The following is a 12,332-nucleotide window of genomic DNA, read 5'->3' on the forward strand; positions in this document are numbered from 1 at the left end:
CAGGCATTTCCTCCTAATCCCAGGTCTTCAGGAGCAGGGCATGTATGTATTGTAGGAGCACTGGTCCGCCTTCCTTCAGGATTTCAACTGGAATTTCATCTGGCCGTTGTTGTTCCCCTTCTAAAGGATGGCATCTTGCACCTCCTGCAGGTTTGGTGGTCCTCCCATGTCCTCCTGCAGGTTAGGTGGTTCTCCCATGTCCTCCTGCAGGTTAGGTGGGTCTCCCTTGTCCTCCTGCAGGTTAGATGGTTCTCCCATGTCCTCCTACAGGTTAGGTGGGTCTCCCATGTCCTCCTGCAGGCCAGGAGCTTCTCCCGTGTCCTCCTGCAGGTTAGGTGGTTCTCCCATGTCATTCTGCAGGCCAGGAGGTTCTCCCTTGTCCTCCTACAGGTTAGGTGGGTCTCCCTTGTCCTCCTACAGGTTAGGTGGGTCTCCCATGTCCTCCTACAGGTTAGGTGGGTCTCCCTTGACCTCCTACAGGTTAGGTGGGTCTCCCTTGTCCTCCTACAGGTTAGGTGGTTCTCCTATGTCCTCCTACAGGTTAGGTGGGTCTCCCATGTCCTCCTACGGGTTAGGTGGGTCTCCCATGTCCTCCTACAGGTTAGGTGGGTCTCCCATGTCCTCCTACAGGTTAGATGGGTCTCCCATGTCCTCCTACAGGTTAGGTGGGGCTGCCTTGTCCTCCTACAGGTTAGGTGGGTCTCCCATGTCCTCCTGCAGGTTAGGTGGTTATCCCTTGTCCTCCTACAGGTTAGATGGTTCTCCCATGTCCTCCTACAGGTTAGGTGGGTCTCCCATGTCGTCCTCCACCTTCTGTTGAGGACATGGGAGACCGTTGACTGTTGAGGACATGGGAGACCGTTGACTGTTGAGAACATGGGAGACCGTTGACTGTTGAGGACATGGGAGAACGTTGACTGTTGAGGACATGGGAGACCGCTGACTGTTGAGGACATGGGAGACCGCTGACTGTTGAGGAGCTCCTCGAAGTGTTCTTTCCACTGGGATTCGTCATGCTTCATGAGCTTTGGCCCATCTGTGTTAGGCCACGGTGCCTGGGTCTGTACACGACCTTGGTGGTGAGGGATGTGTTAGGCCACGGTGACTGGGTCTGTACACGGCCTTGGTGGTAAGGGATCTGTTAGGCCACGGTGACTGGGTCTGTACACGGCCTTGGTGGTGTCGAAGGAGCCTCTGGAGTCAGCCAGCTGCTGGATCTCCAGGACCTGTTCTGTTCACCATGTGGTTTTTAGTTCCCGGATCTCCAGGACCTGTTCTGTTCACCATGTGGTTTTTAGTTCCCGGATCTCCAGGACCTGTTCTGTTCACCATGTGGTTTTTAGTTCCCGGATCTCTAGGACCTTTTCTGTTCACCATGTGGTTTTTAGTTCCCGGCGTTGGACATCTCACTGTGGAGGGAGCTTCTCTTTTGGCCCTGCAGTTGGACATCTCACTGTGGAGGGAGCTTCTCTTTTGGCCCTGCCGTTGGACATCTCACTGTGGAGGGAGCTTCTCTGTTGGCCCTGCAGTTGGACATCTCACTGTGGAGGGAGCTTCTCTTTTGGCCCTGCAGTTGGACATCTCACTGTGGAGGGAGCTTCTCTGTTGGCCCTGCAGTTGGACATCTCACTGTGGAGGGAGCTTCTCTTTTGGCCCTGCAGTTGGAGACATCTCACTGTGGAGAGAGCTTCTCTTTTGGCCCTGCAGTTGATATCGTTTTTCCAGGCACAAAAGGTTCCCCGCTTGGTTTCAAATGGGCTGTTCAATTTCTGAGGCATTCTCATCAGACCAGTCCTTTTGTGTCTTACTGTCGGTGGGGTCATTCTTTTGGGTCTTACGGTCGGTGGGGTCCTTGTTCTTTTGGGTCGTACAATCGTGGGGTTCTTTTTGGTCTTATAGCCAAGGTTGTCCTTGCAGGTGTTGAGGATGGCGGGCTTGATTATGTTCCAGTGTGTTTCAATGAGCTTCAGCCCCTTGCCATTTGAGTGACAGCTAGCAAAGACGCACACACGGCAGAGCGAGCGAGTGCAATGACGTGGTGGATATATCTGACACATATAGTAGTACGCAATTTACCCGGGGACCACTTTTGGCTCGCGAACCACTACTTTCAGAACGATAAGCTACTAAGTATACAGAAGTACCGGAGTATAACCGTTACTATGGTTACATTCACACAACCAGAAGTACCGGAGTATAACAGGTTACTACGGTTACATTCACACAACCAGAAGTACCGGAGTATAACCGTTACTACGGTTACATTCACACAACCAGAAGTACCGGAGTATAACAGGTTACTACGGTTACATTCACACAACCAGAAGTACCGGAGTATAACCGTTACTACGGTTACATTCACACAACCAGAAGTACCGGAGTATAACAGGTTACTACGGTTACATTCACACAACCAGAAGTACCGGAGTATAACCGTTACTACGGTTACATTCACACAACCAGAAGTACCGGAGTATAACAGGTTACTACGGTTACATTCACACAACCAGAAGTACCGGAGTATAACAGGTTACTACGGTTACATTCACACAACCAGAAGTACCGGAGTATAACAGGTTACTACGGTTACATTCACACAACCAGAAGTACCGGAGTATAACCGTTACTACGGTTACATTCACACAACCAGAAGTACCGGAGTATAACAGGTTACTATGGTTACATTCACACAACCAGAAGTACCGGAGTATAACCGTTACTACGGTTACATTCACACAACCTGAAGTACCGGAGTATAACAGGTTACTATGGTTACATTCACACAACCAGAAGTACCGGAGTATAACAGTTACTACGGTTACATTCACACAACCAGAAGTACCGGAGTATAACCGTTACTATGGTTACATTCACACAACCAGAAGTACCGGAGTATAACAGGTTACTACGGTTACATTCACACAACCAGAAGTACCGGAGTATAACCGTTACTACGGTTACATTCACACAACCAGAAGTACCGGAGTATAACAGGTTACTACGGTTACATTCACACAACCAGAAGTACCGGAGTATAACAGGTTACTACGGTTACATTCACACAACCAGAAGTACCGGAGTATAACAGGTTACTACGGTTACATTCACACAACCAGAAGTACCGGAGTATAACCGTTACTACGGTTACATTCACACAACCAGAAGTACCGGAGTATACCCGTTACTACGGTTACATTCACACAACCAGAAGTACCGGAGTATAACAGTTACTACGGTTACATTCACACAACCAGAAGTACCGGAGTATAACAGGTTACTACGGTTACATTCACACAACCAGAAGTACCGGAGTATACCCGTTACTACGGTTACATTCACACAACCAGAAGTACCGGAGTATAACAGGTTACTATGGTTACATTCACACAACCAGAAGTACCGGAGTATAACAGGTTACTATGGTTACATTCACACAACCTGAAGTACCGGAGTATAACAGGTTACTACGGTTACATTCACACAACCAGAAGTACCGGAGTATAACCGTTACTACGGTTACATTCACACAACCAGAAGTACCGGAGTATAACAGGTTACTACGGTTACATTCACACAACCAGAAGTACCGGAGTATAACCGTTACTACGGTTACATTCACACAACCAGAAGTACCGGAGTATAACCGTTACTACGGTTACATTCACACAACCTGAAGTACCGGAGTATAACAGGTTACTATGGTTACATTCACACAACCAGAAGTACCGGAGTATAACAGTTACTACGGTTACATTCACACAACCAGAAGTACCGGAGTATAACCGTTACTATGGTTACATTCACACAACCAGAAGTACCGGAGTATAACAGGTTACTACGGTTACATTCACACAACCAGAAGTACCGGAGTATAACCGTTACTACGGTTACATTCACACAACCAGAAGTACCGGAGTATAACAGGTTACTACGGTTACATTCACACAACCAGAAGTACCGGAGTATAACAGGTTACTACGGTTACATTCACACAACCAGAAGTACCGGAGTATAACAGGTTACTACGGTTACATTCACACAACCAGAAGTACCGGAGTATAACCGTTACTACGGTTACATTCACACAACCAGAAGTACCGGAGTATACCCGTTACTACGGTTACATTCACACAACCAGAAGTACCGGAGTATAACAGTTACTACGGTTACATTCACACAACCAGAAGTACCGGAGTATAACAGGTTACTACGGTTACATTCACACAACCAGAAGTACCGGAGTATACCCGTTACTACGGTTACATTCACACAACCAGAAGTACCGGAGTATAACAGGTTACTATGGTTACATTCACACAACCAGAAGTACCGGAGTATAACAGGTTACTATGGTTACATTCACACAACCTGAAGTACCGGAGTATAACAGGTTACTACGGTTACATTCACACAACCAGAAGTACCGGAGTATAACCGTTACTACGGTTACATTCACACAACCAGAAGTACCGGAGTATAACAGGTTACTACGGTTACATTCACACAACCAGAAGTACCGGAGTATAACCGTTACTACGGTTACATTCACACAACCAGAAGTACCGGAGTATAACAGTTACTACGGTTACATTCACACAACCAGAAGTACCGGAGTATAACAGGTTACTACGGTTACATTCACACAACTAGAAGTACCGGAGTATAACAGGTTACTATGGTTACATTCACACAACCAGAAGTACCGGAGTATAACCGTTACTACGGTTACATTCACACAACCAGAAGTACCGGAGTATAACAGGTTACTACGGTTACATTCACACAACCAGAAGTACCGCAGTATAACAGGTTACTACGGTTACATTCACACAACCAGAAGTACCGGAGTATAACCGTTACTACGGTTACATTCACACAACCAGAAGTACCGGAGTATAACCGTTACTACGGTTACATTCACACAACCAGAAGTACCGGAGTATAACAGGTTACTATGGTTACATTCACACAACTAGAAGTACCGGAGTATAACAGGTTACTATGGTTACATTCACACAACCAGAAGTACCGGAGTATAACCATTACTACGGTTACATTCACACAACCAGAAGTACCGGAGTATAACAGTTACTACGGTTACATTCACACAACTAGAAGTACCGGAGTATAACAGGTTACTATGGTTACATTCACACAACCAGAAGTACCGGAGTAAACTCTGTTTAACTTCATCCTGTGAGTCAAAGGGTTGGAGCCATTTGATTGTTTGCAAAGCACCAAACGGATGGTCATAAGACGTTTTGTCGAAGTGGCCGATGAGTTCATTGTTAATAGCCGATCCCTAGTCCAGGGACCTTTGGTTCACCAGCCAGCTTTCCTTTCAAGAAAAGGGTCTATCTGCCTTTCCTCTCCTACAGGTGCTCTTCACCGGCCAGTGGAGTTTCAGAGAGTGCAGCAAGGTCGATGTGAAATATCCTTAGCTCTCTGCCGTCTTTCAGATCCCTTGTCCATTAGGGTTCCAGGCGCCAATGGTTATTTGGAGCCTGGAATGTAGAATGTAGAATGTTTTTAAACTATGAAATTAAATTAAATTGTTTATTTCTCATAGTTTCCGACCGTGAAGAGGTGAACCTACTGGACACACACACACACACACACACAGTCCCTAGAAGAAGTGAAACACACTGAAACCTACAGTACCAGTCAAAAGTTTGGACACGCCTACGAAATAACACGTATGGAATCATGTAGTAACAAAAAAAGTATTAATCTAAGTTTTAATTATTCAATGTAGCCATCCTTTGCCTTGTTGACAGCTTTGCACACTCTTGGCATTCTCCCAACCAGCTTCACCTGGAATGCTTTTCCAACCGTCTTGAAGGAGTTCCCACATATGCTGAGCACTTGTTGGCTGCTTTTCCACACTGCGGTCCAACTCATCCCAAACCATCTCATTTGGGTTGAGGTCGGGAGATTGTGGAGACCAGGTCATCTGATGCAGCACACCATCACTCTCCTTCTTAGTCAAGTAGTCCTTACACAGACTGGAGGTGTGTTGGGTCATTGTCCTGTTGAAAAACCAATGATAGTTCCACTAAGTGCAAACCAGACAGGATGGCGTATCCCTGCAGAATGCTGTGGTAGCCATGCTGGTTAAGTGTGCTTTCAAATCAAATCAAATCAAATTTATTTATATAGCCCTTCGTACATCAGCTGATATCTCAAAGTGCTGTACAGAAACCCAGCCTAAAACCCCAAACAGCAAGCAATGCAGGTGTAGAAGCACGGTGGCTAGGAAAAACTCCCTAGAAAGGTCAAAACCTAGGAAGAAACCTAGAGAGGAACCAGGCTATGTGGAGTCCTCTTCTGGCTGTGCCGGGTGGAGATTATAACAGAACATGGCCAAGATGTTCAAATGTTCATAAATGACCAGCATGGTCGAATAATAATAAGGCAGAACAGTTGAAACTGGAGCAGCAGCACGGTCAGGTGGGCTGGGGACAGCAAGGAGTCATCATGTCAGGTAGTCCTGGGGCATGGTCCTAGGGCTCAGGTCAGTTGAAACTGGAGCAGCAGCACGGCCAGGTGGACTGGGGACAGCAAGGAGTCATCATGTCATGTAGTCCTGGGGCATGGTCCTAGGGCTCAGGTCAGTTGAAACTGGAGCAGCAGCACGGCCAGGTGGACTGGGGACAGCAAGGAGTCATCATGTCAGGTAGTCCTGGGGCATGGTCCTAGGGCTCAGGTCCTCCGAGAGAGAGAAAGAAAGAGAGAAGGAGAGAATTAGAGAACGCACACTTAGATTCACACAGGACACCGAATAGGACAGGAGAAGTACTCCAGATATAACAAACTGACCCTAGCCCCCCGACACATAAACTACTGCAGCATAAATACTGAAGGCTGAGACAGGAGGGGTCAGGAGACACTGTTGCCCCATCCGAGGACACCCCCGGACAGGGCCAAACAGGAAGGATATAACCCCACCCACTTTGCCAAAGCACAGCCCCCACACCACTAGAGGGATATCTTCAACCAATCTTCTAAATAAATAAATCACAGAAAGTCTCACCAGCAAAGCTCCCCCACACTATCACACCTCCTCCTCCATGCTTCACGGTGGGAATTTTGTCTGTGTGTTTTGTTACAGTAAACTGAGTTTATAGTTCCTCTGTGTGTTTCGTTACAGTAAACTGAGTTTATAGTTCCTCTGTGTGTTTTTGTTACAGTAAACTGAGTTTATAGTTCCTCTTTGTGTTTTTGTTACAGTAAACTGAGTTTATAGTTCCTCTGTGTGTTTTGTTACAGTAAACTGAGTTTATAGTTCCTCTGTGTGTTTTTGTAACAGTAAACTGAGTTTATAGTTCCTCTGTGTGTTTTTGTTACAGTAAACTGAGTTTATAGTTCCTCTGTGTGTTTTTGTTACAGTAAACTGAGTTTATAGTTCCTCTGTGTGTTTTTGTTACAGTAAACTGAGTTTATAGTTCCTCTGTGTGTTTTGTTACAGTAAACTGGATGCCTTCATCTATGATGCTGCTGTGTTAAACTATGCTGCTGGCAGAGACGATGGCTGTAAGCTGGTCACCATCGGCAGCGGGTACATCTTTGCCACCACCGGCTACGGCATCGCTCTGCAGAAAGGGTCGCACTGGAAACGACAGGTGGACTTGGCTATACTGGCCATCATAGGAGATGGTAGGACTCTCCTCTCCTCTCCTCTCCTCTCCTCTCCTCTCCTCTCCTCTCCTCTCCTCTCCTCTCCTCTCCTCTCTTCTCCTCTCCTCTCCTCTCCTCTCCTCTCCTCTCCTCTCCTCTCCTCTCCTCTCTTCTCCTCTCCTCTCCTCTCCTCTCCTCTCCTCTCCTCTCCTCTGCTCTCCTCTCCTCTCCTCTCCTCTCCCCTCCTCTCCTCTCCTCTCCACCTCTCCTCTCCTCTCCTCTCCTCTCCTCTCCTCTCCTCTCCTCTCCTCTCCTCTCCTCTCCTCTCCTTGGCTTTGTTCTGCTCTCCTCTCCTCTCCTCTCCTCTCCTCGGCTTTCTTCTCCTCTCCTCTCCTCTCCTCTCCTCTCCTCTCCTTTCCTCTCCTCTCCTCTCCTCTCCTCTCCTCTCCTCTCCTCGGCTTTCTTCTGCTCTCCTCTCCTCTCCTCTCCTTTCCTCTCCTCTCCTCTCCTCTCCTCTCCTCTCCTCTCCTCTCCTCTCCTCTCCTCTCCTCGGCTTTCTTCTCCTCTCCTCTCCTCTCCTCTCCTCTCCTCTCCTCGGCTTTCTTCTCCTCTCCTCTCCTCTCCTCTCCTCTCCTCTCCTCTCCTCTCCTCGGCTTTCTTCTCCTCTCCTCTCCTCTCCTCTCCTCTCCTCTCCTCTCCTCTCCTCTCCTCTCCTCTCCTTGGCTTTCTTCTGCTCTCCTCTCCTCTCCTATCCTTTCCTCCCCTCTCTTCTCCTCTCCTTTCCTCTGCTCTCCTCCTCTCCTGCCCTTTCCTCTACTCTCCTTTCATCTCCTCTCCCCTCTCTACCATATTTAAACCTTCTATGTCACTGTCCTCTCCTCCCTCAACCAGTCCTGTATTTCTATACTGTATATGTGGTTATTAATGTATATGTAAAGACATGTATATGCAAATAGGGCTATATGTAAATAGGGTTGTATGTAAATAGGGTTATATGTAAATAGGGTTATATTTAAATAGGGTATATGTAAATAGGGTTATATTTAAATAGGGTTATATTTAAATAGGGCTACATGTAAATAGTGCATATGTAAATAGGAGTATATGTAAATAGGGTTATATGTAAATAGGGTTATATTTAAATAAGGTTATATTTAAATAGGATTATATGTAAATAGGGTTATATGTAAATAGGGTTGTATGTAAATAGGGTTGTGTGTAAATAAGGTTGTTTATAAATAGGGTTGTATGTAAATAGGGTTGTATGTAAATATTGTTATATGTAAATATTGTTATATGTAAATAGGGTTATATGTAAATAGGGTATATGTAAATAGGGTTATATGTAAATAGGGTATATGTAAATATGGTATATGTAAATAGGGTTGTATGTAAATAGGGTTGTTTATAAATAGGGTTGTATGTAAATAGGGCTGTATGTAAATATTGTTATATGTAAATAGTGTTATATGTAAATAGGGTTATATGTAAATAGGGTTATATGTAAATATTGTTATATGTAAATATGGGTATATGTAAATAGGGTTGTATGTAAATAGGGTATGTGTAAATAGGGTATATGTAAATAGGGTTATATGTAAATAGGGTTATATTTAAAAGGGGTATATGTAAATAGTGCATATGTAAATAGGGTCATATGTAAATAGGGGTATATGCAAATAGGGTTATATGTAAATAGGGTTGTATGTAAATAGGGTTGTATGTAAATAGGGTTGTATGTAAATAGGGTTGTGTGTAAATAGGGTTATGTGTAAATAGGGTTGTGTGTAAATATTGTTATATGTAAATAGGGTTGTGTGTAAATAGGGTTGTGTATAAATAGGGTTGTGTGTAAATAGGGTTATATGTAAATAGTGTATATGTAAATAGGGTTATATGTAAATAGGGTATATGTAAATAGCGTATATGTAAATAGGGTTATATGTAAATAGGGTTATATGTAAATAGGGTATATGTAAATAGGGTATATGTAAAATAGGGTATATGTAAATGGGGCTGTATGTAAAATAGGGTATATGTAAATGGGGCTGTATGTAAACAGGGTATATGTAAATAGGGTTGTATGTAAATATGGTATATGTAAATAGGGCTGTATGTAAACAGGGTATATGTAAATAGGGTTGAATGTAAATATGGCTGTATGTAAATAGGGCTGTATGTAAATAGGGTATATGTAAATGGGGCTGTATGTAAATATGGTATATGTAAATAGGGCTGTATGTAAATAGTGTATATGTAAATTTGGTATATTTAAATAGGGTATATGTAAATAGGGCTGTATGTAAATAGGGTTGTATGTTATTTCTGTCTGTTTTTTCATCTGTCTTCTCTACTGTTACACGTCTGTTCAGCCAAGTCCAAGAGAGGAGAACTGGCAAGTAAGCATTTCACTGTGTTGTCTACACCTCACTGTTTGTGGTCCTCTCCTTTTCTCTCCTTTCATCTCCTCTCCTCTCCTCTCCTCTCCTCTCCTCTCCTCTCCTCTCCTCTCCTCTCCTCTCCTCTCCTCTCCCCTCCTTTCCTCTGCTCTCCTCTCCTCTCCTTTTCTCTCCTTTCATCTCCTCTCCTCTCCTCTCCTCTCCCTCTCCTCTCCTCTCCTCTCCTTTTCTCTCCTTTCATATGCTCTCCTCTCCTCTCCTCTCCTCTCCTCTCCTCTCCTCCCCTCTCCTCTCCTCTCCTCTCCTCTGCTCTCCTCTCCTCTCCTCTCCTCTCCTCTCCTCTCCTCCCCTCTCCTCTCCTCTCCTCTCCTCTGCTCTCCTCTCCTTTCCTTTCCCCTCCTTTCATCTGCTCTCCTCTCCTCTCCTCTCCTCTCCTCTCCTCTCCTCCCTCTTTCTTCTCCTCTCCTCTGCTCTCCTCTCCTTTCCTTTCCCCTCCTTTCGTCTGCTCTTCTCTCCTCTCCTCTCCCTCTCCTCTCCTCTCCTCTCTTCTCTTCTCCTCTCCTCTCCTCTCCTCTCCTCTCCTCTCCTCTCCTCTCCTCTCCTCTCCTCTCCTCTCCTCTCCTCTCCTCTCCTCTCCTTTCCTCTCCTCTCCTCTGCTCTCCTCTCCTTTCCTTTCCCCTCCTTTCATCTGCTCTCCTCTCCTCTCCTCTCTTCTCCTCTCCTCTCCCTCTCCTCTCCTCTCCTCTCCTCTCCTCTTCTTTCCTCTGCTCTCCTTTCCTCTGCTATCCTTTCCTCTCCTTTCCTCTCCTTTCATTTCCGTTACTTTCCTTCCTCTCCTCTCCTCCCTCTTTCCTCTCCTTTCCTCTCCTCTCATTTCCTCTCCGTTTCTCTCCTTTTATCTCCTCTCCTTTCCTCTCCTCTCCTCCCTCTTTCCTCTCCTTTCCTCTCATTTTCTCTCCTCTCCTCTCCTCTCCTCTCCTCTCCTCTCCTCTCCTCTCCTCTCCTCTCCTCTCCTCACCTCTCCTTTCCTCTCCTTTCCTTTCCGTTACTTTCCTTCCTCTCTTCTCCTCCCTCTTTCCTCTCCCTCTCCATTCCTCTGCTCAGCTCTCCCCTTTTCTTCTCTTCTCCTCTCATCTTCTCTCCTTTCCTCTTCTCTTGTTGCTTGAAAATCCTACCCTCTCTTCTCATCTCTCTTCATATCCTTCACTCTCTTCTCGTCTCTCTACATATCCTACCCTCTCTTCTCGTCTCTCTTCATATCCTTCACTCTCTTCTCGTCTCTCTACATATCCTACCCTCTCTTCTCGTCTCTCTTCATATCCTACCCTCTCTTCTCGTCTCTCTACATATCCTACACTCTCCTCATCTCTCTTCTTGTCTCTCTTCATATCCTACATTCTCTTCTCGTCTCTCATCTTCTCTCTTCTCGTCTCTCTTCATATCCTACCCTCTCGTCTCTCTACATATCCTACTCTCCTCGTCTCTCTTCTCGTCTCTCTTCATATTCTACATTCTCTTCTCGTCTCTCATCTCTTCTCTCTTCTTGTCTCTCTACATATCCTACACTCTCCTCTTGTCACTCTTCTCGTCTCTCATAACACTCTCTTCATGTCTCTCTACATTGACATGTTAGTCATTTAGCAGACGCTCTTATCCAGAGCCACTTACAGTTAGCTCACTCATTCTGATTCAGGAGAGAGGGAGGAGAGGAGAGAGTGAGGAGAGGAGGAGAGGGGATGAGAGGAGGGAGGCATGAGAGGAGGTGAGGGATGAGAGGAGGAGAGGAGGGAGGCATGAGAGGAGGCGAGGGAGGAGAGGATGAGAGGAGGGAGGCATGAGAGGAGGTGAGGGATGAGAGTGAGGAGAGGAGAGAGGGATGAGAGGAGGAGAGAGGGATGAGAGGAGGAGAGAGGGATGAGAGGAGGTGAGGAGAAAGGGAGGAGAGGAGGAGAGAAGGATGAGAGGAGAAGAGGAGACAGGGATGAGAAAGAGGAGAGAGGAGGGAGAGGAGAGAGGAGAGGAGGAGAGAGGAGAGGAGAGAGATATGAGAGAGGAGAGGAGGAGAGAGGAGAGGAGAAGAGAGGAGAGGAGGAGAGGAGAGAGATATGAGAAAGAGGAGAGAGGAGAGAGGGATGAGAAAGGGGAGAGAGGGAGGAGAGGAGAGCAGCAGTACCTGGACCATACAGCTCCACTAAATGGACACCATTTTCCCTGAGGGAAAATGATACACTACAGTGTCACTAATCACTACAATGTAGAGAATCTCCACTACATCTCCACTACACTACAGTGTCACTAATCACTACAATGTAGAGA

General features: G+C 45.9%; 1 protein-coding gene across 1 annotated transcript in view; it reads left to right on the top strand.

Annotated features, from left to right (window-relative positions):
• LOC118940215 (glutamate receptor ionotropic, NMDA 2A-like) overlaps positions 1-12,332 on the top strand; it is a 176,526-nt gene that overhangs the window by 144,451 nt on the left and 19,743 nt on the right. Inside the window, exon 16 of the mRNA XM_036948682.1 lies at positions 7,469-7,656. Coding sequence (XP_036804577.1) covers positions 7,469-7,656 — 188 coding nt within the window. The remainder of the gene's footprint in view (positions 1-7,468; positions 7,657-12,332) is intronic.

The sequence above is a fragment of the Oncorhynchus mykiss genome, chromosome 17 (genome assembly GCF_013265735.2).
Source record: "Oncorhynchus mykiss isolate Arlee chromosome 17, USDA_OmykA_1.1, whole genome shotgun sequence".
NCBI lineage: Eukaryota > Metazoa > Chordata > Actinopteri > Salmoniformes > Salmonidae > Oncorhynchus > Oncorhynchus mykiss.